Below are 20237 nucleotides of genomic sequence, written 5' to 3' on the forward strand. Positions count from 1 at the left end.
ACCTCCTTCTCCTCCTCCTTCTTTCTCCTTTCTTCTCTTCCCTTTTTTGCTTTCTTCCGCGCGGTACCCCTCGCCAGTTTCCTTTTCTCTTTCGTTCACGACTTTTCCGTTTACCAACCCCTTCGTCGCTTTTCTTCCACTCTTTTCGTTTGCTATCTGTGTCTCTCGCTCGCCTTCTTTCCCTCTGTTCCTTTCTCTTTTCTTCGCCACCCCGTGCGCCCAAACTCTCCTATTCGCTACCTTTCTTCTTTTGCTCTCTTCTTCACCTGTCTACCACCTCCCTCTTCCTCCCTACCTCTTGCTCGCTCGCTTTCCCTTTTTCTCTCTTCGCACGCACTCGCGCCCTCTTTATCTCGAACGAATGCACGACCTCTCTCCTACTCGCTCTGTCTGCCTCTTCGTAGATGCCTCCCACTTCTTCTTCCAGCTTCTCCTCCTACCTTGGCCTATGGCTTATACGTTATACGCTCTCTCGAACTCGCGCTCTCTCGCGCGACCAGCGGTAGCCTCCACCTCGTTTCTCCCTCTGTTCCGTCATACCCAACCGTCTCTGTCGGTTTCTCCCTGTTCCTCGGTTCTCTGTCCGTACGACGAAGAATGTCGCCGGCGTTCGAATCGATCGGTCGGTCTCCGCGCGCGCGGGGGGTCCCCCTTCCGTTACTTGCATCCTCTCCTGCCCCGCAGAAAGAGCCTATCCTCCCTGCCACCTTCTTCTTCGACGTTCCCTCGGATCTCCTCTACCATATTCGCCATCAGCATTACACGAGCGCACTTATTTCTTCTGTAGGTAACTTCGCTTCCTCGCGATCTCTCTCTGCTCCTCGACCACCCTCTTTCGCCCCTTCCTGCCCTTCCTTCGCCCGCCTGTCCGTCCCCTCCCCTCCCCTCCCCCGCCAAGCCAAGTATTGCTACCACCTTTTCTCTGCTCCTCCTCCCGCGGCATACGCGATATACCATACCCGACACTCTCCGCGGCTCTCTGTAAGCTCCGAGTATGAGTGCTTAATATCTTTGTACCATACCTAAAGCGTCCGTATTCGCCGATGCTTCTTACGTCCGAACTTTCCCTGGAGGCTCTCCGCGCGTAACATCTCTCGTCTGTCGCTAATTTCCGCCGCCGCCGCCGCCGCCGCCGCTCATTCTACTTCGTCGTACAAAAAACCTCTGGTTTCACTATCCGCGATTAGCGGTTGCTCCCGCTTCCATTCCTTTTTTCATCCTGCGTGTTTCTTCTGAAACGATGGAAACCAATTGGCTCGATGATCGATCTTAGTATCCAGCGAAGCGAAATAAAAAATTAAGATCGGAGCGAAGACGCACTGCGCTCGATTAACTTGTCATAGGCGAGAGTTCAAAGGCTGTGGAGACGGGTGAGAAAGAAGCAAGTGGGAAAAACCATCGTTTAGCCTTTTTCCAACGGTGAACCCCCGATCAGTTCTCATCAGTCCGGTGACCCAGATCCACGAGGAAAGACCCTCTGCGTTTGTTACGAGTATATAGTATATACACGTATATAGGTAATAGGCTTCGCACACGTATTCCTCCACCGCAGCTGATCCCTTGACCTCGTGCAACCCCAAATGAAACGAGACCCCCTGGGCCTAACGTTCATTGACCATCGCTAGTCGTTCGAGTGGGGTTCGATCATCCTGAATCTTTCTCCACGAAAGCTTCTCCAAATGTCTTTGCTTCGAGATCTCGTCTCTTAGATACCAAACATCCTTTGAAATCGCAGTAGTTCGTCGTCAGGTTTCTCACTCGGCCTACATTCAGTCAAATGGCATATTGTTAATATCGCTTATAAGAAAGAGACATGCGGTTCATCGCGAATAAAGGTAACATCCTCTAGATAGGGTATTCGTTTTCATCGACGATAAAGACATTGTTTGCAGCGAAAAGGCGATCGATCGCGAGATCCAAGTCCCTCGTCCGAGGAAGGTCGAGGATCGGTAGGGGACCGATGTTTGCCACGAACCAAACCACGTCCAATTAGTGGAATTAATACCGGTTGGCTTTGGGGGAGCTAATGCCTCTGTGTGCATACCTACGGGTATGCACGTCGATGACTGCACTTTCCTTCGTGCGTAATGAAGGACAATCCCGTCGGTTGGACCGAGCAGCCCGATGCATTCGCTCGTCCAAGCAACCGCTGCCTCCTCTTGTTTTGCGGTCACGAGAAAATATCTGGAACCCACGAGATTACGACTTTGAACGTGCCCTGGCTAACGGTGTTCGTGTCTTTCTGTCCGGCCACCAGAAAACAATTTCGTTCACGACGTTGTTTGCTCTCTGTAGACCAAGTTTCGTTGTGAAAAAGAGACAAAAGGTACTATTTACAGAAAATTGCTGCTTCAAGCACCCTATAAATTCCTCTATATCGTGTTAGTTTCCCTTTGAAGTTGGATTCAGACTTGTCTGATATTTCGTAGGCGGTAAAATCCGTTGGACAAGAGAAGGTGAACCGATCGACGACAGACGGATTTTCAGGCAAGTCGGCCGAGTATGATACGCATTGTTTGAGCGTTCACGGGACTGCGGTTCGCTAGCGGCGTTCCTGTTACTGCTCATTGGCCACCCTGCACGGGAGAATTGCGCGAAGCGCAAGCAGAGAACGCTGCCTCTCTCGTGCATAGCTGTTACGTAACCCTCGTCATTGTTTGCGCGTCGTCGTCACAGAACTGTAACAGAGCGTACGGCAAAAAGGAGGGTAACGTGTAACGTTGGATAAGAGAGGGAAAAAAGCGCGAATTTTTGTCGAAAGAGCATGCATAGAAGGAAGGTATTCCGCACCAACCAACCGGACACGCGTCAGAAGGACTCCACTGCACCGGAAGCGTCGCTCTTCTCCGTTTCTTTGTCCGACGTTCCGTTTACCGTACCCGCGACACGAATTTTTGTCCAGGTTTTTTGCCTCCGTTATCCTATCGCCATTAGTCGCGTTAACCTGTGCAAAAGAAAAAGAGGGAAAAGGGAAAGAAAGAAGAGAATACAGGGGGAAGAGTTAATAGAGTAGAGCGTTTATCAGACTGGCTGCTACTGCCGATCGTCTCCTTTGCAATTGCCACCTTGTCGTCTGTCGCTTCGATTCCCTTTGCTCGACGTGTTTCCGGTTCGATGCTCGCGATCGTCTTTCCATTCTCTTCAAATTTACCAGCAGGCTTTCTATGGCCGTCGATTCGTCGCCTGTATATCAAAGGCAAAAGAAAACATCGATCGAATTAACGTAATTACTTGTTCGTGCGAGATACGTGCGCGTCGCGGCAAAACAGGCGTCAAAGTCGATCGAGAGTCACGAAAGAGCGGGATTTTACAAAACGTTAATTGCGCGCGGTTTATATACAGCGCGGCTTGGTATAGAGGCCGGCACGAGAGAAAAATCAAGAGCTAAAATAATGGATTTTGAGGAGGGATGAAAAACGACGGTAATTTTTCTGGACACGTACGCCACCGTTCGGTTTTTCAGCGCGGCTTACGCGCAACTAATTACCCATATGCCACGTGTTATTATAAATAGCCAATCGTTACCGACACAGCCGCATCCGCGATTCGCCCATAATGGCGTGTTATCGGATAAATAAAACGGATAGCCACGGGAGGGTGCGCTCCGATTATGCATCGACGCCTCCCGTGAGCGTATGTACCTACTCTCTGACCACCCGTACTGTTTTCCCAACGAACGACCAGCTTTTATTTCTCGTCGACTTTAATCCGCACGCTGACGACAACGCCGATCACGTTTATTCGTTACGACGCTCTCGATTCCACTCCCTTTGAATCTGCTCGACGAAACGAGCATGTGTCTCACAGGGGAAAACTACTAAGAAAAGCAACAACGACGAAAATGCTGATATCTTTTAAATTATAATTTCGAATAACAGTTTTCTAATTTTCAAATAAACATCTTTCACTTTTGAATTTGAATTTGTAATTGAAAATCCCTCGAATTTCCTCTCACCCTATAAAATTAAACAGCCACTGTATATAATTAAAATCGATACCTAGATTCAACAAAATGACTAATACCTTTCCGAGGACAGGATGACGCGTTGGCCCGCCATGATATTCAAACTAAACGCATTAGAAAGCTCATTTAAATACGACACAATGCCGAGCACGAGCGGACCGCGGTTGCGCGATATCATTCGTCGGTTGAAATAATGCTGTCCAAAAATGCCGATCGAATGTTACGAAAATTCTTTGCGTTCTTCTACTCGCCAACAAACTGATTAGCAGATCACGAGATGACTAGCAATATTGCTAGTTTCGCTAACGCTAAATGGGAAACGTCATTCGATTCGCAAGCGGTATGGGTTGGTAATCGCGCGGCTTGGTTACTCTCTCCGTGTCAATACTTTTCCACGGTGAACGCGACACAAGACAATCACGTTGACACCCGGTGATGGATGTCCCGGCTGCTCAAAATACCCCCCTCAGTTTTCCCGCCAATAAAGCCCATTGTAAATGCGAACTATTCGAAATATTAGAGCGGCAACGGCGATTACCGGCCGTTCAGTCATCGCTTCTGACGCACCGTAATCCTTTCCATCTTCCTCCGCGTCCTTTTTTGTTCTCCCGTTGCCGCACCGCCTCTCCGGACTTTCGCCGACACGGCCTAAGTCCGCGTCATCCCCGAATATGCCTCTTCCCTCGGCGACAGGAACTCTCCATTCGATCGTCAACTTCCTTAGTCAGGTAAGAGGCAAGAGTTTGCGATCGAATGTCGAAACATCCTGCTGACAACATATCTATTATTATCCGGCAACGGGTGTCCCTCTATCTGCTGCTGATAATCTAACGTGCCTCGTGCTCAATGAACAGCGTAACAATACTATTTCAGCAACCGCGCGCAAGAAGACAACCGAAGAATAGATCGACTGCTCTGTTACCGACGTGCAACGGTAACGAACCACCTTCCTGTCACTTCTCGTTGCTCGTTATCAGCTCACGTTGCGAGCCCCTTTGCATCTAAAAAGAAAAAAAAGGACAACCAAAAAGGACAAGTATGTCGTAGGCGGTAGCCGTCCTTTTTCTTCTAGACGTACAACGAAAGATTCGTTATGGCGAATAACTCGTTGAAATAGTTCGTACTCTTTGCCTCTCTTTAACGTGGAATTATTCTGAACGAGTTCTACGAAAGAAGAAGTACAGGATCGGTCGCGTTCCTCCGGGGCTTTCGACTCCGCGAACGCCGCAAAGCTTAAAGAGATAGGATTACTTGCGATTCGAAATTTATTTACACCAGCCTTAATCCCTATTATAGCCGCACGCGTAGCCCGAGGAAATGGCCGAGCAATTTCGGATTTGGACTGCCGAGAGATGATGGATCGCCGTTTCGTAGGCCGCCACTGATGATACCTCGCAGATGTAACCTCCACACCCTTTTCGGACGAAACCACTTGCCAGTGATTATCGATTAAACGCATGCACGTTACCTCGATTCTCTGCTCGTCACGATTTTCCTCCTATTTTCTTTTCCTTCCTTTGTTTTCTCGGTTTCGTTACGGATCCGCTCGACATCTGGCTCGTGCCAAAACTCTCCTCCGCTTTGTTACCCCTCACCCGTCTCACGCGCCTAAAACAACCAACGGTTTCGGATTTAAAGGATAAAAGACGATTCGATTGATACGAGAGATCGAGTGACAAATTCTCGATCGTACGCAAGAAGCAAACGTTTTGCGACGACAGAGAGTTGAGATGCTTTGTACTCGGGCGATGATTGCTGGCTGAAACTTGGATATTGTCTCGCGCCCTGTAACGAGCAATCTCGATAGGATTAAAACGTTGTTTACCGGAACAGAAAGCCGGGACTTTGGGTTTACTTGGCGTAGTCGACACAGGCGCATCCTAGCGGCCTCGACTTCCTGGTGAATGCATACGTTTACAAGAACGCGTTGTTGTACTCCCGTTTAACTTCTCTCGTTACGCGAGTTACTCGAGCCGGCCGGTCTATCGAAGTTGCCGATAAAAATTAACATCCATATAGCAGGCCGCGTGCAAGCCACTTGAACTCCCGGAAATGTCCGACATATGTTGCCACTTCAGATAATCCAAAGCTTTTACAATAATCTAATCAGCATCACGGAACGAGAAATACATTTAACATGATCGATCAAATCTGCGGTTCCGTTAAATGAATTTCGACCCAAGCTTTCAAAGATAAAACGACTCTTCACTGGGATACATCTGTCCATTACGATATGTTGCGCATTCGAAGCGCGCAAATACGATTTCCAAACCTCTCAGAGTGACATCTAGCTTAAGACATTGCATGCACTCGTGAAATTGAAAACAGGATAAGAAAGACACGAGAGAGTAGACATTTTTTGGCGAAAAAACGATCAAGAATCATGAAACGAGTCGACTAAGGCTTCGTAAGAGTTTTGTTGCAAAGCTGAAAGTCAGACGGGCAAGTTAGAATACGCCCGAGGAGATACATGCTCCTTTAGCTTTATAAATAATAAATTCGCGTGAGAACACAGCAAGGGAGACAAAGATAGAGACAGGACGGAGAAAAGGAAGAAACATATACAAGAGAATAGTGTATGAAAGCGAGGGAGGGTGGAAAGAGATAGAGACAAGTGGTAATAAAGAGCAAGCAGTAAGAGCGTCGAAGTGACGTCCTGTGTCGCGGAGTCATAAACTGGGCCCCAAGATCTCAGGCTTACACTCTTATTAAAACGTCGTCCTGCATATTGACGGTTATTGATCACCTTTCGCACACCTCGGTGCTTTTACTATACAAGGTTCGTCTCACCTTGAAAACCGCGAATGCTTCAACGTTCGAAAAGGCTTGGACGATATCAATATAGAAATACACATTTGATCATGTTCGATAACGCCTGATCTATGAAAATGATGATTTCAAACGACAAGTACATATTTTATATTCATGTTAGATCAAAACAAAATATGCGCACACACATCTAGTTTTTATTTATTACCAATGTTATAAATATATAATGTTACCTTAATAGATATGTGTAATATTATAGATTTATAATGCGACAATAATAAATAAATAATAAATAAATAATAAAATAATAATGTGAAAAAGGACCACTCGAATCGAACATATAAAAATAATAAATTTCACTTCACTTGCTTAAAACAATTTTCGAAACCGTAACGTATGCAAACGCTCTTTTTACGAGCGCTCTTGTTAGCGCTGTAATATTGATAAATTGTACAATTTCTCTGTTATATTCGCTGTCGATATAATTTACAAATACAATTTGTAAGTCAGAATTTCCGGCAGTTGATAATATAGGTGCTTATTATAATCGTCAACTTATCGATAAGTAGATCTTCAATAAGTGAAGTAGCCATTTTTAGTCAAATCTAATGGAATCATTACTTTTATTGCACTTACTGTTCTTTGACGTTATGATTGTTTATCGTGTTTGATTTATAGATTAAAAGTAAGGTATGTACAAATTAATAGCTACCAGTGAAAATGAAATAATCTGTAACGCTATCAATCTAAAGTTTGGTTGTCATTTTATTTAAATGAAATAAAATTTCGTTGAATTCTTAGATTCTTGTAAACAAAACAAGTGATTTAAAAGAATGGTGAAGATATAACTATACTTTCCTTTATATCTTTTTACTGATTCATATCAAATTAATAAATACTTTGATCGTTACATTTAGTCTGTTTTGCAATAGAAATTGCAGCCTAATAATGGGTAACGCTGGCAGTAATCAACCAGTTGGCCATCATCACACTAGCAGCACAAATAGAGAACACCGCCATACTAAAGAATATCCTCCACCTTCACCAGGGAAGGAAGGCCAAGCTTTTGTTTTTGATAAGAAACCAAGTCAAAAATTAGTTTTCCAATCATCTCATGAGGAGGAAGAACCTTATTTTGCTAAGGTATTTTTCGTAATTCATTATGTTAAATACATTAATTGCAAATTCACAGAAAGATCTATTTAAAAAGTTTTGTCATCCTTTTTACCAACAGACTAATACACATCAAGATGGAGAAGACTTTAGTTCTCAACGTCCACGCTCTAATACAGTATCTGAAGGAACCAAAGTAGCAGATAGCAAAGTTTTACCAACGGTGTTTAAATGGGAAGGAGGTGGTAAACAGGTTTATATCAGTGGAACTTTTACTGGATGGAAAACATTACCAATGGTTAAGAGTCATGGTGATTTTGTAACAATTATTGATTTGCCTGAGGGAGAACATCAATATAAATTTTTTGTTGATGGTGAATGGAGACACGATCCAGATATAGTAAGAAATAATTTTAAACGATATTAAAATATCCATTCATTTGTACATGCTTTAATAAAAATATTTTATTGATAGAAAATTGTTGATAATGGAATGGGTTCCAAGAATAATTTGGTATCTGTAAGAAAATCTGATTTTGAAGTTTTTCAAGCACTTGCAAAAGATAGCGAGGGTGTTACTAGTAGTGCTCAGACTGAGTACGGGCAAGAAATTCCTCCTAATAAGCCCTGGGAGAAAGTAGCTGGTCCACCAATATTGCCACCTCATTTGCTTCAAGTTATTCTCAATAAAGATACTCCCTTATCTGTAAGTTTACAAAAATGTATTAACAAGCATTTTAATTTGTTACAAAATGTATTATTAGTTTTACCAATACTAATTTCAGTGTGAACCAACACTTCTGCCAGAACCAAATCATGTTATGTTAAATCATCTATATGCTTTAAGCATTAAGGATAGCGTAATGGTTCTATCGGCGACGCATCGTTATCGTAAAAAATATGTTACAACCTTATTATACAAACCAATTTAAGATCCTTCGGTCATTCCCTAAGATATTGGCAATTGTTAGTTACATCGAATCATGGTATATTTTGTAGGTAAGATGAAATATCGGTGTATAAAACAAATATTTGGAAATTGACAAACATAGAGTTTCTTGTATTTGAAATGTTAAATAATGTAATTATTATTTATTAAAATGAAATATTTTCCATTAGATATCTTGCATATAATAAGCCATTTTTACTAAATATACATTTTATTCTATGATTGATTCTGCTCGCTATCTATATAGATATATAGTATATACCTTCTTTTCTTAAATACCAAATATTTTATTTAAATCGTATTATCAGTTATTTCCATCTGATTAGAATAAGGAGGTTCAGATCTTGTTGTGAGAAAATAGGTTCCAGTCGCCATTTTATCAACATGTTCTCCTAGTAGTGTAGTTCTGGAATAATTACAACTTCCTTGCATAAATTGATCCCATGTATCACACTTACTCGCCACAAACCCGGTTTTAGAACCAATACTTTCGGTAAAATATACACGTGCTCGACCATGACTACATGCCTCTATAGAAAAAGAAACATAGATATATGTACCTATTGCTAAAGCATACAAATGATATATTACCCATTATTTCTGGAATACAACAGCAACCAGGCTGAACAGCTGTTCCTCCATTTGGGTAGAAATCTACGCTTCCTAAAGGTTGCAAATAGCCTAAGACTCCACCACAAGAATGAATAATATCGACAAACATCGCGTCTGTAGGATCTAATCGAGTTTTATCCGATGTAAGCAAATGAAATCCAGGCAAAGCGGGATCTAAGCCGGTTATTCTTCCTAAGCGTCCGGAAGTTATTAAACTTCCGGTGTTACCAGCTACATGCGCTCCAAGAGAATGCCCTTCGTAAAGTAATAATGAAAATATAGAAAACGTGGAATAATTACTACATCTTAAGTTCATTATATTAATAATATACCAATAAAATGAATATTTTCGGTTTTAAGTTCTGTTTCTGCCACTAAGAAGTCGATAAATTCAGCAGATGTTCTTCCCACCCTTTCTGTATTACGCATTGGTCCAAGGTAGAATGTACTTGCAGCCAGAGGTTGCCAATCAACCATAATGACGTTATAATTGTTATACTTTAAATACGCTACGTAATTATAATAAACGGTAAAATATACCGACTTTCTAGAATTACGTTCTCAAATCTTTAAAATGACAATACCTTCTTTCATATCAACGAGACCAGTATTCATTGCACTTGATTTCCATCCATGTGTTATAAATTTAGTTTGGCGAGACGGATCAAAATTAGAGTTGTGAAGTCCTTCAGTATCGTTCGTATATAATTGAGTACCATTTTCTGGACCAGATCTTGAAATATATTTATGTTTCAAAAGGATTATAAAACATGTTTTCGTAAATATTTAAATTTTATAAACTTCTGAATATACCGAGTATAAAGGACGTAAGAAACTTGTGAGTCAAAAATGCCTCGTTCATCATTTTCAGTGTGTCTCAGTACCGCAACTTGAGGCTGATCATTTCCATCAGGCATAAAAATCCAATCTACCCCATATCCATCGTACCTTTGTTGCAAACCACTGTTCCATGTTTGGCAAACCGTAAAATTAAATAAAATAACAGGCGCAACTAGAATATAGAATATAGTACTAGAGTATAGTAATACAGTCATCGTTTCGCTTTAAAGAAACACCGTATTTAATATGTTAAATAAATTATAAATAATCCTAAAATAATTATACGAGACTCCCACGCGGTGAAGAGTTCAATGTTCTAGTATTTATATATCCTTACTTGACTTAATTTGATGGAAAAAGTTTCAAAGTACAACCTTATAAACCCTGGCAATATCATACTAAACATAAATAAATTCTTTCACGGCCCAGTTTCCTTTATTTTATCTTTACCGTGGTATCGTACGAGCGGAAATACTGTCAAGTAGTTGTCTGGCATCTGGCAATGTTTTAAACATTATAATTATATTCAAAGAGGTGCAGGTTTTTGTCCAATTAACTGTCGGATATGCTAAGTGTTTCCATATCGCGTTGAAACAGTTACGCGTACATGATATTAAACAAAGTTGTTTTCCATACTGGTAATCATTTTTAAATTGCTTTGTTCCGGAAGCTAACCATTTTTTAATAAAAAAAAGTAAAAATTTTCGTGCTATAGACATTTTTATAAGGAAATAAATTAGGAAATAACATAAAAAAATCTGTATGAACATAAAATATATTAAGATACATTATTATGTAACATATATTTTTAAACCACCATTATTGATTTTTTATGTTACAATTAGTCACTTAACATTTACCAAATATAGTCTGATATTAATTTAATTGATAGTTCAGATTTCTTCATTATAGATTCAAGTCAACTTTTGGCCATATGTAATTATTAAAAATACAGTAGACCTTTCATGGTACCAGTAGTCTTCTCCCAAGCTAAAATTATCTGAAAAAATTTATAATAAAAGTGCATTGTTTTCCATTGTTGTAATAACGTCTGCGGTCATAATGAAAGATATTTACAATTTGGTACCGTATTTTCTCCAAATTCTCCGTCACCGAAACAGCCTACCAATGGTACCTCTGGAAACAGCTTTTTGAATATAGTAGATTCTACATCCGTTTCATCAAACATATTTGTTCCACGTTCACAACACGCAAACATGTAACCTATGGAATGTTTTCTTAATGAAACATGATTCTTAAATGATTCCAACTTCTGTTCAACTAGTTCTTTAGTGTTGCAATCTTCATCTATAACTATAGACCATGAATCTATTGCTCCAACTATAACAATTCCAACACAAAATGCATATGAAAAGCATCTCTCGTCATGATCAATATTTTTTGAATTACACACATATAAATCCTTGACTACTCCTCCCCATACAGAAGGTGTAACTCCTCCACTACTAAATGTAAAAACAGCATTATGTTATTATCATATAATATAATAAGATACCAGATTATGAAATTTAGAATTTTACCATATTCGTAATACCCTTGCAGTTCTCTGTGCTAGGGTACGACCTGCTTGATTACAAAATAGTAGAAGGCATTTAGATCTATCAGTTTTATCTTTGAAAAAAGCTAGTTTCATTTGTTGATAATACTGTGTATAATCATTTCGTGAAACAACTGTAATTACTTTCATTGTTACATCAGGTATTTCAGGTAGAAATGCATATACTCTTTTCTGAAGAGCTCTTTCCATTTCTGCATTTTCCATAAGTATACCAAATGTGGACAGTGTTACAATTTCACAACTTCGTGGAAGAACTCGACAAAGGCAATCTTGATAAAATGAAACATAATGATTAAAAGCAAAGTGATATATGTACTTTATGGAAACATTTAACTTAAAATTAAAAAAGCTGCAATATAATTCAAATAAATACCTTGCCTAATGCTTGATTTATGTATACCTTTAAAAACTAATCCTACTGCTGGTTTGTCCCGTAATTTTTCTATAGATGACATATATCTTCTACCAATGTTCATAAAAGTGGTAGGACCTCCCCTAGTTCGTTTCTCATCGTTTGCCACTTCTAACCATGACCTTGAATATAAAGCTCCACATGTTAATACATTTTACAAAAATTTAACACACAAATGTCTACTTTTGAAGTTTATTCAATTTTGATTAAATAAATTTTTGGCAATGCATTTTTTCTTCATTTAGGATACAAAAATTTAATGAAATGTCGAACATATTCACACCTGCAAACCATTGACGCATTCAAAAGATCTGCCCAATTCAAATATTTAAATACAAGTCGTAAATCATCATAGGTTAAGTACAAATCAGTATGATGTTTTTTTCTCTCTTTGACATTGGGTGTACTATCATCGTCTTCGTAACTTCTTTTTGCTGATAAACTTGCCATCACTTAATTGTATAATATAGTAAAATTACTCCGTCCTTTCGTATAATTTAACAAAACGCTACCTTATAATGCGTCAATATTTCAAATCACTATTTACGTATTTACTTTCTTATAATGTTTGCTTATGTCATGAACAAGTGAAATAAACAGATTATCGTTCGATTTGTATCCCCTCTCTTTTATTAATATTTTATTTATTTTTAAAGATGGATTTAGATAAATTATATATTATAATAAGTAATAATAACAACAATATTAAGAGATCATTGTTTTGAAAAGGTAATGTCTTAAGAAACCTTGAGTTTTCACAACTGTCATAGAAACTCTACCAGAAGCATTGATGAACTTTCGCAGAAAAAAGAAATAACGTACATGTGATAGCAAATGCACCACATCACATCTAAATTATGATCTTTTGTTGAATATTCTAAAGAATTTGAATGTGAATATATTTCTAGTTAAACATTTAGTTTAGCTACGGTCCAATGGAAATCGAAAATAAAACAACAATTTCATCAAATGATTGTGGTAATGTTTGCCGTGTTTGTCTTGCAACAAATCAAAATAATCAATGCATTTTCGATAGTAAACGAAGTGATTCAATTAATGAAAGTACAATTGATTTGTCTGAAAAACTTCGTTTGTGCAGTGGTGTGGAGGTTAGTTTAATTCTAATGGTTTCTTTTTTCTTCAATGTTTGTTCGCTATATTTTTTATAATGCGACTTTTACTGGATAGGTACTGGAAAATGATGGTTTACCTTCCACTATTTGCGCGAAATGTATATTAAAGATCAATGATGCCCATGAATTAAGAAGGCAATGCCAGCAATCCGATATCCAATTAAGAGAATTGTATGGTAAAGTGGAAAAAATATATAATATCAATTTATGTAAAACTACAAAAGTAAGTACTCTACATTTGTAAAAAAAGAATATAATTACAAAATTGTTATTATTTCGTCCTTTATTGCTCACCAGGATAAATATTCCCAGACTGATTATTCATTTACTTCTGATTTAATCAAAATTGAAGCTGATTCATTTTCTGCAATGGGTTATAATCCTTATCCAATGGTAATGCTTAATTCTAGTACTAAAGACATAAAAGATCATGAAGTAATTAATGAATCAAAGTATGCAGAAGATAAAGAATCCACTAGTAACTTAAATAAACAAAATACCTACATTAAATGTAAACAAACAGAATATGAGAGAAGTGTTACAGGAAGAGAAGTTTATCGAACAAGAAGAATGACCATGTTTAAAAGAGTAACATCTATAGAAAATTTAAAAAATCATAAAGAAAGACAGAGACAATATATAAAAAAGAATACAGCTGTTAAGTGGGATGATGATGCAGCAGATATTAAAAAGACAGATTCTCAATGTTCTTATAGTTGCCCAAAATGTACCAGGTGCTATTCCAGCAAAAGATCTTTGGATAGACATATATTAACTCATGATGAAAAGAAATTCACATGTGATAAATGTAACAAACATTTTTTTCAACTTGATAAATTGATACAACATAATAAACTACATATTGTTAAAGAAAAACCTAAACCAGTATTGTGTAAAATATGTAATAGGAATTTTAGGAAAACTGATACTATGGTAAGACATTTAAATGTTCATAAAAGAACTAATCCAAAGGAGGTCCTTTCTATTCTGAAAGAAATTAGAGATAAAAGAAAATTGGAAACCATAACTGAACCAGGAAAAAAAGAAGTTGAAAATAATAAAGATAAAAAAGAAACAGAGGAAGAATTTGCAACAAATGAAAATAATACTTTAAGTGTCCTAAAAAATAGGACTTTAGAATCTAAAGATAAAAAGTGTAATTCTGACTCATTATCTACTGAACTACTGATATCTACTGAAAATTTTGATTCTTTCGATCATGAGACACTTTATCGATGTAACTACTGTACCAAGCGTTATGCGAACGAAAAATCTCTTCAAAAACATTTACAGATTCATATTGAAAAAAGATTTGTTTGCAATGTATGTAATATGAAATTCTTTCGCCAAGATAGATTAAATAGTCATAAAAATCGATATGGACATAATGAAAATTCAGCATTAGAAGTGCAAAAACCAAGTGACGATAAGTCAGCCATTAAATTAATAAACAGTTGGATTCGAGAGGAGCTTGATTCAGATAACGAGGAAAAGGGTTTTCCTTGTAAAATTTGTGGAAAATCATACGATACAAAAAAATCCTTACTAAAGCATCAATTAAGTACGCATAATACAGAAGGAGAAAACTGCACAACGTGCGGTAAGATGTGTGCCTGTGACGAGAAGGAGAAGAATCAACATAAATCAAACGAAAGATTAAAACCATATCGATGCGGAGAATGTAATAAATCCTTTGAAAAGGAAGTTAAATTACAAAAACATATAAGAATCCACGAGCGCGCTAAGGAACAGCAAGATGTAAATTTTAAACGATTTTTATGTCACATATGTAGCAAAACCTTTAGACAAAATACAGGTCTCATGTTCCATATGAGGACGCATACGGGATATAAACCTCATGTTTGTAAATATTGTGGAAGAGGATTCACTTCAAATTCTAATTGCATCAATCATGAAAGAACTCATACTGGTGATAGACCATTCGTTTGTCATTTTTGTAGTGCTGCTTTTGCTAAATCATGTACGCTTAAAGCACACATTACAACACATACTGGAGAAGCAAATTATCATTGTAAAACTTGCGGTAAATCGTTTAGGCGACTAAAGTACTTAAAAGAACACAAATTTACGCATACGGGGGAAAAACCATATGCTTGTAAGATTTGTGGCACTGCATATAGCCATTCTGGTAGTTTATTCGTACATGAGAAAAAGTGTAAAGCGCAATATAACAGTTATCAATCCAATTCGACACAAAATATGCAAAGCTATTGCGAATCGGAAACGTCTTCACCAACCTCTATCATTACCGTTTTACCGCAAGTTTATTTGAATAATACTAATGCGATAAATACACAAAGTAGCAAAACCTACATGGACAATATTCAAAAAATAAATTCTCAGAATATTGCTAACATAAATGCTGTTAATACATCAGATTTACATATTCACTCGAATTCCGAAATTTCTGATGTTTCTCTAGCTGTTAAAAGCTTCGCTCTTATCGGACAAATGTTTCAATCGTAGATTAATGCAATGAATGACTGATGAAATTCAAATTGAAATGTTTCTGTGATAAATTTTTATTTTGCAAATATGTTTCAATTATTACTTGAAATATATTTTGCATGGATAAAAAGGAGTAATAAATGTACGAAATGTTTTTTATTGCATTTTTAAGTGGTATCACTCGTTGCATATTTCATACATTATAAAATATGGGAATGGGATTAATTTTATTTTATAAGTTTTCTTATCGTATATAGAGTTTTGCAATTAGGGTGAAGGATAGTTTATCAAATAAAAAGGCTAAAGTCAATCCCTTTTTCATTAGATCTTTTCTTATTGAAGTATATGTAACTCATATCTTCGTTTAAACAGTTAAAAATATTAATATACATATCTTTATATCGAAATTGATACATTTCTTAATCGAGATATAACTATCCATTTTATTGTAAAACAACCACAAAATATTAGGCGACTACGGTCATTGGTTTAATCCAGAGCTTGAAGTTGGCGAATCTAAGTTCACATAGTTGCAGCATCTCTTCCATAACTGTATATACTTTATGGAATATGTACTTATATATACGCACAATAATGTACTACAAGAGTGGTAAAAAATGTGTTTAAAGATGATACATACGAATATCATCGATTTTGCGGTTATCTAAACACGTTTGAACTATTCAATATCTTTCCTTTAATTTTTTACTTGTTGTAAATAAAAATTTAAAAGGAATTACACTTCTTGTAAATAGTTCGATGAATATTCGATAAATTAACATTTATGTGATAGATTTATATTGAATCACCTCCATTTTAACAATTTTTTTTATGTATTTAGTCTTGATTTATGCAATTTAATGAATTCATTATTGTCAGATTCATATATTCAATAGTAATTTACTAAATTGCTAAGTAAAATGTTATTCTTATGATGAAACTTGTACATTACACGTAAGAACTATGTGGTCAGAAATTTTAGAATATTTAAAAGATGCGTCTTTAGTGGCAAAAATACAAAATTGTTTTGGTGTCAAAATACATTATAATGAAACTTTGAAAGAACATTATAAAGAAAATCTCTGTCCTGAAATCCATGGTACTAATTGTCGAAATATTAAACGCAATGTGAATAGTTACCAATTAAAATTTGGAGAAGCGAAAGAAAATGGTTATATTACAACGGAAAAAAGATCTATTTGTGGTGTAAAAACAAATATATGTACGAGTGAGAAATACGAACCATCGATCGCCCTCAATTGGAATTATACTATAACAAACTATTTTTGGTATTATTTATTTTTTTTTGGAACAGAATTAGGGGATGAAATATTTTATTCTACATTTATACCTTTCTGGTTTTGGAATATCGATGGTGCAGTGGGTAGAAGGGTTGTTTTAGTATGGGCTATTATCATGACAACGGGTATGTTATTACTTAATAATATCTAATACATTTTATTTTTAAACAGTATCGTTGCATTATGAAAATTTACATGTAGGTCAAATATTAAAAGATGTTATATGTTGGGCAAGACCTGCATGTCCTCCAGCAGTTCGATTGCAAATAAAATGGTCAGAAGAATATGGAATGCCATCTACTCATGCTATGATTGGTATATCGATTCCATTCAGTGTAGTATTATTTACAATAAATAGGTATCTCTACCCCGTTTCTATTGGTTGGACAATTGCAACATTGTGGTAAGTGACATATTATTCTCTAACAATAGATTGATTAAAATTCACAAAAGAATTTAAATATAATTGTTATTATTTATTTAAAAGGTGTACACTTGTGTGTATGAGTAGATTATATCTGGGTATGCACACAGTATTAGACATTCTAGCAGGCTTAATGTTGGCCGTTGCATTAATGATTCCATTAGTACCTTTAGTGGACTACACAGATTATTATATTCTCTCAAACATTTGGGCTTTGGCAATTTTAATTGTTACTAGTATAGCTGTTATAGTTTACTACCCATGCAGCAAGAAATGGACACCAACCAGGTAATTTATATAATGATCTTATAGTTTATAAAGATACCAATTTGATTATGACGAACAGTCTTCTATTTTAGAGGTGATACAACTATGGTGGTATCTGTTACCACCGGGGTTCATTTAGGAGCATGGCTTAACTACAATACTGGAGCTATGATAGCTCCTACAAAATCACCACCATATGATATTATATGGCCAACTTACCCAATGTTTGGTTGCATGATACTTAGAACAATACTTGGATTTTCCGGTATTCTTGTAACAAGGGCTGTTTGCAAATCCTTTTGTTATAAAATAATGTGTGCCATATTAAGAATTAATTCTGAGGACCTCATGAAAAGTCAAAATTATTCAGAAGATAACAATAAGGTTCTTGTTGATCTAGTCCACAAATATGTGACTTGTTTTATGATAGGTGTAAATACAGTGTATCTCTTGCCAAATGTGTTTTCTATAATTGGAATCGAACGACCGACATTTTACACGGAAATATAAAACGCTTCCCTCAGTTATAAAAACGATGCATTTATCGGTTTTATCGGTATAAAGTAAACATAATATGAAATTATAATCATTGTACAAATCATTCCAATACTAATGTTTGTGATATTGTTTTTGTATACATATACTCATTGCTCGTATCCATTGTTGCTACAGGTCACAAATATGTGAGTCAGATGTCCTGTACTATTTTATATACCAAAAGCGCAATTTCAGGTTTCAAACTTGTTAACCTAGTTCCAATTATATTGTTCATATACATGCATTAAAATTATAGTTTCGTTGGTAAGAGAAATAGATTAAAACAGTTAGTAAGAAAGTTTATATTTTACCTTCCTAAGGTATAAATAAATGTTACAATGTTTTTCGTTACAATAAACTAATTGATTAAAAATTAACTTGTTTGAATATTTTCTAAAACTCTTTCCACAGGCATATCTAACCTTAATACCTGTGAAGGAGATAAATTATATGTCATTATAATATTATAAGGAAATGTAATTACAATAAACTGACATTCTTACCCTGAGATTATTATCTAAAATACATTTCACATATGGTATATTTATGATGTATGGAACTGATAAATCATATACGAGACCAGTTTTATCAATAGTAATTACAATACGATCTTGGTCAAGAAGTACATCTACCTCTTTTCTAGTAATCTGTATTAAAATACCAATATTTATACACTATCTACTGGAAATAAAATTTTGATTATCTTACCCCTTTAGGTATTTGGAATACGCCAATCAAATGTATAGATGTTCCTTTTAAATGTTTCAGTAATACATAATTTTGATTTAAACCAACTACAGTATCTGAAGAAATATTTTCTAATTTACTTTTATTTTCTTTTTCATGAATGTCTTTAGTAGGAATTTTAATTTCCTCAATTAATTGTTTCTGGATTTGTGTGTGAGTTCGTGGCTTACGATCTTCAATCCTGTGCTGTTGTAATTTTCCCATTACCTAAAAGATATACAATTTAAATCTGAGGTCTCTTCTATTTATGTAACATAATCTCATTGACATATGTTCAATTAGAAAATAAATATACTTTTCTATTTTTAAGAATCACATAATCTTCTGTATTTAATGTTCTGTTAAATTTGTTCGATACACCATCTATTATAACTGATATTGTGAATAATAAAAAGTTTTTGCTTTTTTGACATTTTTCAAAATATGTTGTATTAATAACGATATCATATGTCAAACAAGGAGATCCACCTATAATGTTACATGTAATATATTAATTTTAATGTTATATTATCTTGCTATACAATACAGTTACCTTTATCAGTTTCAAATCTTTCACATCCAATACTCATAAGTACTACAAATTCTGGACTTTCTTGTGACAATATTTCAAAAAGTTTTGCGTCCGATATATCATCAGGTGGTGGTATTTTATCAGATGTACATATGTTTAAGAATACTTTTTCTCCACCATCAGTTCTTGTTTTTATACATATACCTAGAATATATATACAGGGATTATATTTGATCAATGTTATTAATTTTGTTAATATTAATAACTGGAATTACCTGGTGTAGGTTGGATAATAAAGAAAGGTTTAGAATCAGATTGTTTTATCAGTGTATCATTATCCTACAGAAATAAAAGATTTATTTGTTTATATATATACTAATTCTAACATGAAAGTTACCTAATTACTATCGTTACTTACAGGTAATATTAGGTTTTTTGTTAATATTGTATCATCTATATCCAAGAATGTTGTGTTATTCATGATGAAAAAATATTTTTATTCATTTACAATATAATATTCGTTTAACAATTAGCAGTATCAGAATTAAAATATTTTCGTATAATAGTTATTTTATTTTTTTGAATACGACCGTTTGTTATGGATGTAATT

General features: G+C 36.0%; 6 protein-coding genes across 12 annotated transcripts; 3 read left to right on the forward strand and 3 right to left on the reverse strand.

Annotated features, from left to right (window-relative positions):
* Positions 1–7266: 7266 nt before the first annotated feature.
* On the forward strand, positions 7267–9555 carry LOC126867529 (5'-AMP-activated protein kinase subunit beta-1). 4 transcript variants are annotated; one of them, XR_007690337.1, is made up of 6 exons: positions 7267–7423; positions 7666–7876; positions 7968–8246; positions 8322–8552; positions 8632–8845; positions 9410–9555. XR_007690337.1 is itself a non-coding variant. In XM_050622088.1 (6 exons), the coding sequence occupies exons 3-6, from the start codon at positions 7682–7684 to the stop codon at positions 8776–8778; spliced, it is 852 nt and encodes a 283-aa protein (XP_050478045.1). In that variant the 5' UTR covers positions 7298–7423; positions 7535–7569; positions 7666–7681; the 3' UTR covers positions 8779–8966. The 4 variants fall into 4 exon arrangements, 3 of the variants coding, with proteins under 3 accessions (XP_050478044.1, XP_050478046.1, XP_050478045.1); XM_050622088.1 differs by lacking the exon at positions 9410–9555 and adding an exon at positions 7535–7569 and having other exon boundaries at positions 7298–7423; positions 8632–8966; XM_050622087.1 differs by lacking the exon at positions 9410–9555 and having other exon boundaries at positions 8632–8966.
* LOC126867536 (pancreatic triacylglycerol lipase-like) lies at positions 8846–10869 on the reverse strand. The gene is made up of 5 exons (XM_050622103.1): positions 10221–10869; positions 9992–10140; positions 9740–9916; positions 9387–9662; positions 8846–9325 (listed from the first exon to the last, which is right to left on the reverse strand). The coding sequence occupies exons 1-5, from the start codon at positions 10460–10462 to the stop codon at positions 9087–9089; spliced, it is 1083 nt and encodes a 360-aa protein (XP_050478060.1). The 5' UTR covers positions 10463–10869; the 3' UTR covers positions 8846–9086.
* Positions 10870–11004: 135 nt separating this feature from the next.
* Positions 11005–13590, reverse strand: LOC126867525 (F-box only protein 22-like). 4 transcript variants are annotated; one of them, XM_050622081.1, is made up of 5 exons: positions 13449–13590; positions 12200–12360; positions 11789–12095; positions 11325–11713; positions 11005–11247 (listed from the first exon to the last, which is right to left on the reverse strand). In XM_050622081.1, exons 2-5 carry the CDS (start codon positions 12300–12302, stop codon positions 11162–11164), a joined length of 885 nt encoding a protein of 294 aa, XP_050478038.1. In that variant the 5' UTR covers positions 12303–12360; positions 13449–13590; the 3' UTR covers positions 11005–11161. The 4 variants fall into 4 exon arrangements, with proteins under 4 accessions (XP_050478038.1, XP_050478037.1, XP_050478036.1 ...); XM_050622080.1 differs by lacking the exon at positions 13449–13590 and adding an exon at positions 12522–12878 and having other exon boundaries at positions 12227–12360; XM_050622079.1 differs by lacking the exon at positions 13449–13590 and adding an exon at positions 12522–12876 and having other exon boundaries at positions 11325–11710.
* On the forward strand, positions 13079–16004 carry LOC126867511 (zinc finger protein 665-like). Its single transcript, XM_050622049.1, has 3 exons — positions 13079–13347; positions 13427–13594; positions 13669–16004. The coding sequence occupies exons 1-3, from the start codon at positions 13174–13176 to the stop codon at positions 15856–15858; spliced, it is 2532 nt and encodes an 843-aa protein (XP_050478006.1). The 5' UTR covers positions 13079–13173; the 3' UTR covers positions 15859–16004.
* On the forward strand, positions 15969–18746 carry LOC126867523 (sphingosine-1-phosphate phosphatase 1-like). Its single transcript, XM_050622076.1, has 4 exons — positions 15969–17266; positions 17343–17544; positions 17629–17853; positions 17925–18746. The coding sequence occupies exons 1-4, from the start codon at positions 16804–16806 to the stop codon at positions 18340–18342; spliced, it is 1308 nt and encodes a 435-aa protein (XP_050478033.1). The 5' UTR covers positions 15969–16803; the 3' UTR covers positions 18343–18746.
* LOC126867528 (PIH1 domain-containing protein 1-like) lies at positions 18657–20194 on the reverse strand. Its single transcript, XM_050622086.1, has 7 exons — positions 20046–20194; positions 19903–19966; positions 19649–19831; positions 19412–19584; positions 19078–19323; positions 18873–19016; positions 18657–18799 (listed from the first exon to the last, which is right to left on the reverse strand). Exons 1-7 carry the CDS (start codon positions 20106–20108, stop codon positions 18743–18745), a joined length of 930 nt encoding a protein of 309 aa, XP_050478043.1. The 5' UTR covers positions 20109–20194; the 3' UTR covers positions 18657–18742.
* Positions 20195–20237: the final 43 nt, after the last annotated feature.

Source organism: Bombus huntii, chromosome 7, assembly GCF_024542735.1.
Source record: "Bombus huntii isolate Logan2020A chromosome 7, iyBomHunt1.1, whole genome shotgun sequence".
NCBI lineage: Eukaryota > Metazoa > Arthropoda > Insecta > Hymenoptera > Apidae > Bombus > Bombus huntii.